Here is a 6,433-nt window from a genome sequence, read left to right on the forward strand (position 1 = left end):
AATGCGATCGATATTTGTTTAAAAGTATTTAATTATTAATTTACATGTTTATTTTATTTTATAAGAATAATGTGATATTTTACCGGGAATTATGACAAATGTAGTGAACTATTATTGATTTATTGTATGGTGGTTATTATTTATTTATTTTTACGCCGTAAGGCGTTCCCCTCTGAAATCAACCTCCCCAATTGCCTTTCTGTCATAATCTTGACCATTAGATGCGTTGTTAGACGATTAAATGTTTTTCCACCGTTAGATGCTATCAAGGCAATTAAATCGGTTCAGTGGCTCCACTAGGTGCATCTAACCCTGAGACTGTTCATTACCTGTAACAACTCGGTTCTCGGTTCGGTGGCTCCGCTGGGTGCATCTAACCCTAAGCCTTTTCATTAACAGAAATAACTCAGTTGTTCGATGCCAAGCTCTGTGAAAAAGCTCTGCAAAACCCTAACTCATCTAGGGTGTTCGATGCCATGCTCTGTGAAAACGCTCTGCAAAACCCTAACTCAGCTAGGGTTGCCTCTTGGGTGGCAGTTATTGCCTCTTGGCCACGACGTTGCAGTGAACCGGTCTATGCGTCTTGCCTATCCACTGCTACTGCCAACTACTGCTACCGAATACCATCCAGAATCCAGTTTCACAGGGTGCAAGTAAGCTTAATTTTTGTTGATGGGTTAGCCGTCTTGTAGCGATTTACACATTAGGTATCTGAACATTCTTTTGTTTTCTTGTTTTCTTTAATCTGGTAATTCTCTGTTTCTTTTCCTGCCTGCAGGTCCTGGGGTTGTTCTGCAATTCAAGGACTTCCAGCACCGAGGAAAGCACTTCCCATTTCTTCTTTTTCAAATACCTGTCTCTGGAACACCGCCGAGTTGGGTTGCAAACTCACAAGCCCTGCCGATGACAGGGCCTATGCAATCTGCCCATGCTTCAGGGGCATCTTCAAGTAGGAGCTCACCGTCAATCTCAGACTATGAAATAATGCAGAAGAGGATTCCAAAAATCATCAAATTTTATTTTGCATTCCAAAATCCATCAATTTCCAGCAAATTTGTCGCGGTAGTGGATCCAAGCATTTTTCATTGGTAAGATGGATGGATTTTGTGCTCTGTAGGTCGGCCGTCTCCGTCCATGGCTTTTAAAATGTTCAATCAAAGTTCTTCCTCTACGACAATATAATGTGGATTCATATTTGAAGAAGAGGATTTTCTCAATGGTTTATAGCTTTGCTGGAGATTGGCGAGAGGAGGATTCGAACCGGCGTCAAAGGATCCATTTATATCGGCCGCTGTCCAGGTATTTTTGAGAGATTCTGTAAAGTTTTTGAAAGTCAGGTGGCCTGATTTATGTTTTGGAGGAAAATTTTGCTCAAATCTTAGATCCGGCGATTCGATCTTCATTTCAAGATGGAAGCTGTACTCTTGTATTTATAGATGTGCGATGTATAGGATTATTTAGTGAAATTTTATCTTTTTTATTGGAGATCCGTGTTCTGCTTTTTGATAATGGATTTTGTTGCATTTTTAAAATCTTGCAGAGATTTTGTTTGCTTTAATTTCAAGCGAGGATATTGTCATCTTTCTCATATGTTTTGGATATCTTCTTTGATTTAGCTGTTATTTGGGTTACGTAGGTTTGGATTTTTTTGAAATTTTGCAATTGATATACCTAATTGAGCTGAAACCCCAGCTGTGGAGGATATTCGCCGGTAATTTGTGGCCATTGACATCGGCTACTTTTATAACAGGGTTTAATCCGTGTCTTTGAGGTCCCCGGCATCGCTTCTCGTGGAGAGATTTGGCTGGTGGTGTTCCAGGGCGGTGAAATCGGCAAGTTTGCCGTTAGCCATACATTTTGTCATTATTTGGGGAATTTAGACCGTGAAAAGTGCAGTAGGGAGATTAGGTCCCGTTGGTAGAAATTTGGTTTTTTCAGAGCTTGAATTGCCTTTTTTGAGATCAAACCTTTGTTAAGGTTAATTGTGCTTTTTGAGATTTGCGAATGGCTCCAAGTAAGCTAAGGAAAGCTCTCGGTGCTGTGAAGGACCAGACGAGTATTAGTATAGCAAAGGTTGCAAGCAACAATGCGCCGGATCTAGATGTTGCCATTGTAAAGGCAACAAGTCATGATGAAGTACCTATAGATGAAAAATATGTGTATGAAATTTTGCACCTCACCTCTTATTCCAGGGGTTATGTTAGTGCTTGTGTCCACAGTCTGTCCAAGAGGATCAACAAAACACACAATTGGATAGTGGCAATGAAGGCGCTGATGCTCATTCATAGGCTATTTCAGGACGGTGATCCAAGTTTTGAGCGGGAAGTTCTTCAGGGAATGAGGCGTGGTGCACGCCTGCTCAATCTGTCTGATTTTAGAGATGATTCACACTCAAATGCTTGGGACTATTCCGCATTTGTACGCACATATGCCCTGTATCTCGATGAAAGATCAGTTGATTTGTCAAAATGAACTCGTGTTGTTGCTCATTTCTACACTGCTGTAGTGAGTGCCATGGTTGCTATATGATGTGAACTTACCGATTATGATAGACTTGCAACCATCTATGCTGCAAAAATGAAGTATATTCTTCATTTATGAAAACATGTACAGCCTACATAACTACCACCATGGTCTACATAGAAGGACAAGCTGCTTATTTGGCAGAAATCAACCCTTAATTATAGCAACGCCTTCAATCTGGATAAATTAGGTAGTGCACTTTCAAGAAATCATAAGTAGCATATTGAACACCTAAAACGCCAAGAACCTGGACTGGTGGTCTGCCGAGAAATCCAACTGCTTTATTGTTGGTAGACTTCTTGTATTAAATCACAAGGTGGAACTCCTACAAATAAGCTTTGCACTGCAGATGGACTTGCTGTTAAAGTTTGAACTGAGGGTTCAGGAGCTGGAAAAGTCTGTGATCTGTATGCAAGATTGTTTCGTTTCTAGCAAAATAGCATTGCAGAAGAGGAAGGGATTTGCGATTGAGATACACACCTGATAGCAGAATTGTGGGGTACCCACTCCAAATGATGATGATTACCAACTCTATGGTTGACCCATTTTTCTTGTTTCAGCACTGCAAATTTCTCATTCACTCAGTCATATCTCAATCGTGAAAGAAATGGCAAAGATGAATAATGAAGGAAAAGGTCCTATATAAGATTCAAATTTAATTTGAGATGCATGGAATCTGGTAATTCTCTGTTTCTTTTCCTGCCTGCAGGTCCTGGGGTTGTTTTGCAATTCAAGGACTTCCAGCACCGAGGAAAGCGTTTCCCATTTCTTCTTTTTCAAATACCTGTCTCTGGAACGCCGCCGAGTTGGGTTGCAAACTCACAAGCCCTGCCGATGACAGGGCCTATGCAATCTGCCCATGCTTCAGGGGCATCTTCAAGTAGGAGCTCACCGTCAATCTCAGACTATGAAATAATGCAGAAGAGGATTCCAAAAATCATCAAATTTTATTTTGCATTCCAAAATCCATCAAATTCCAGCAAATTTGTCGCGGTAGTAGATCCAAGCATTTTTCATTGGTAAGATGGATGGATTTTGTGCTCTGTAGGTCGGCCGTCTCCGTCCATGGCTTTTAAAATGTTCAATCAAAGTTCTTCCTCTACGACAATATAATGTGGATTCATATTTGAAGAAGAGGATTTTCTCAATGGTTTAACTGAGGGTTCAGGAGCTGGAAAAGTCTGTGATCTGTATGCAAGATTGTTTCGTTTCCAGCAAAATAGCATTGCAGAAGAGGAAGGGATTTGCGATTGAGATACACACCTGATAGCAGAATTGTGGGGTACCCACTCCAAATGATGATGATTACCCACTCTATGGTTGACCCATTTTTCCTGTTTCAGCACTGCAAATTTCTCATTCACTCAGTCATATCTCAATCGTGAAAGAAATGGCAAAGATGAATAATGAAGGAAAAGGTCCTATATAAGATTCAAATTTAATTTGAGATGCATGGAATCTGGTAATTCTCTGTTTCTTTTCCTGCCTGCAGGTCCTGGGGTTGTTCTGCAATTCAAGGACTTCCAGCACCGAGGAAAGCACTTCCCATTTCTTCTTTTTCAAATACCTATCTCTGGAACGCCGCCAAGTTGGGTTGCAAACTCACAAGCCCTGCCGATGACAGGGCCTATGCAATCTGCCCATGCTTCAAGGGCATCTTCAAGTAGGAGCTCACCGTCAATCTCAGACTATGAAATAATGCAGAAGAGGATTCCAAAAATCATCAAATTTTATTTTGCATTCCAAAATCCATCAAATTCCAGCAAATTTGTCGCGGTAGTGGATCCAAGCATTTTTCATTGGTAAGATGGATGGATTTTGTGCTCTGTAGGTCGGCCGTCTCCGTCCATGGCTTTTAAAATGTTCAATCAAAGTTCTTCCTCTACGACAATATAACATGGATTCATATTTGAAGAAGAGGATTTTCTCAATGGTTTATAGCTTTGCTGGAGATTGGCGAGAGGAGGATTCGAACCGGCGTCAAAGGATCCATTTATATCGGCCGCTGTCCAGGTATTTTTGAGAGATTCTGTAAAGTTTTTGAAAGACAGGTGGCTTGATTTATGTTTTGGAGGAAAATTTTGCTCAAATCTTAGATCCGGCGATTCGATCTTCATTTTCGAGATGGAAGCTGTACTCTTGTATTTATAGATGTGCGATGTATAGGATTATTTAGTGAAATTTTATCTTTTTTATTGGAGATCCGTGTTCTGCTTTTTGATCATCGATTTTGTTGCATTTTTTAAATCTTGCAAAGATTTTGTTTGCTTTAATTTCAAGCGAGGATATTGTCATCTTTTTCATATGTTTTGGATATCTTCTCTGATTTAGCTGTTATTTGGGTTACGTACGTTTGGATTTTTTTGAAATTTTGCAATTGATATACCTAATTGAGCTGAAACCCCAGCTGTGGAGGATATTCGCCGGTAATTTGTGGCCTTTGACGTCGGTTGCTTTTATAACAGGGTTTAATCCGTGTCTTTGAGGTCCCCGGCATCGCTTCTCGTGGAGAGATTTGGCTGGTGGTGTTCCAGGGCGGTGAAATCGGCAAGTTTGCCATTAGCCATACATTTTGTCATTATTTGGGGAATTTAGACCGTGAAAAGTGCAGTAGGGAGATTAGGTCCCGTTGGTAGAAATTTGGTTTTTTTAGAGCTTGAATTGCCTTTTTTGAGATCAAACCTTTGTTAAGGTTAATTGTGCTTTTTGAGATTTGCGAATGGCTCCAAGTAAGCTAAGGAAAGCTCTTGGTGCTGTGAAGGACCAGACGAGTATTAGTATAGCAAAGGTTGCAAGCAACAATGCGCCGGATCTGGATGCTGCCATTGTAATGGCAACAAGTCATGATGAAGTACCTATAGATGAAAAATATGTGTATGAAATTTTTCACCTCACCTCTTATTCCAGGGGTTATGTTAGTGCTTGTGTCCACAGTCTGTCCAAGAGGATCAGCAAAACGCACAATTGGATAGTGGCAATGAAGGCGCTGATGCTCATTCATAGGCTATTTCAGGACGGTGATCCAAGTTTTGAGCGGGAAGTTCTTCAGGGAATGAGGCGTGGTGCACGCCTGCTCAATCTGTCTGATTTTAGAGATGATTCACACTCAAATGCTTGGGACTATTCCGCATTTGTACGCACATATGCCCTGTATCTCGATGAAAGATCAGTTGATTTGTCAAAATGAACTCGTGTTGTTGCTCATTTCTACACTGTTGTAGTGAGTTCCATGGTTGCTATATGATGTGAACTTACCGATTATGATAGACTTGCAACCATCTATGCTGCAAAAATGAAGTATATTCTTCATTTCTGAAAACATGTACAGCCTAGATAACTACCACCATGGTCTACATAGAAGGACAAGCTGCTTATTTGGCAGAAATCAACCCTTAATTATAGCAACGCCTTCAATCTGGATAAATTTAGTAGTGCACTTTCAAGAAATCATAAGTAGCATATTGAACACCTAAAACGCCAAGAACCTGGACTGGTGGTCTGCCGAGAAATCCAACTGCTTTATTGTTGGTAGACTTCTTGTATTAAATCACAAGGTGGAACTCCTACAAATAAGCTTTGCACTGCAGATGGACTTGCTGTTAAAGTTTGAACTGAGGGTTCAGGAGCTGGAAAAGTCTGTGATCTGTATGCAAGATTGTTTCGTTTCTAGCAAAATAGCATTGCAGAAGAGGAAGGGATTTGTGATTGAGATACACACCTGATAGAAGAATTGTGGGGTACCCATTGCAAATCATGATGATTACCCACTCTATGGTTGACCCATTTTTCTTGTTTCAGCACTGCAAATTTCTCATTCACTCAGTCATATCTCAATCGTGAAAGAAATGGCAAAGATGAATAATGAAGGAAAAGGTCCTATATAAGATTCAAATTTAATTTGAGATGCATG

The 6,433-nt window shown here is 40.4% G+C and overlaps 1 protein-coding gene and 1 pseudogene across 5 annotated transcripts; both read left to right on the plus strand.

Moving 5' to 3' along the window:
* Window positions 1-89: 89 nt before the first annotated feature.
* Window positions 90-4,021, plus strand: LOC149209751 (putative clathrin assembly protein At2g25430). 5 transcript variants are annotated; one of them, XM_089396495.1, is made up of 4 exons: window positions 90-653; window positions 779-949; window positions 1,118-1,299; window positions 3,572-4,021. In XM_089396495.1, exons 1-3 carry the CDS (start codon window positions 418-420, stop codon window positions 1,143-1,145), a joined length of 435 nt encoding a protein of 144 aa, XP_089252621.1. In that variant the 5' UTR covers window positions 90-417; the 3' UTR covers window positions 1,146-1,299; window positions 3,572-4,021. The 5 variants fall into 5 exon arrangements, with proteins under 5 accessions (XP_089252621.1, XP_089252619.1, XP_089252620.1 ...); XM_089396493.1 differs by lacking the exon at window positions 3,572-4,021 and adding an exon at window positions 1,751-2,306; XM_089396494.1 differs by lacking the exon at window positions 3,572-4,021 and adding an exon at window positions 1,637-1,735.
* Window positions 4,022-4,147: 126 nt separating this feature from the next.
* On the plus strand, window positions 4,148-5,895 carry LOC149209752 (putative clathrin assembly protein At2g25430 pseudogene; annotated as a pseudogene).
* Window positions 5,896-6,433: the final 538 nt, after the last annotated feature.

This window comes from Pinus tabuliformis, chromosome 1_2 (assembly GCF_031772625.1).
Source record: "Pinus tabuliformis cultivar Carrire ecotype Pingquan chromosome 1_2, CPIR1, whole genome shotgun sequence".
NCBI classification, from domain to species: Eukaryota; Viridiplantae; Streptophyta; class Pinopsida; order Pinales; family Pinaceae; genus Pinus; species Pinus tabuliformis.

Excerpts from the sequence above, each read along its gene's own strand:
- LOC149209751 (XM_089396492.1), top strand. The coding sequence starts at position 2,005 with ATGGCTCCAAGTAAGCTAAGGAAAGCTCTCGGTGCTGTGAAGGACCAG.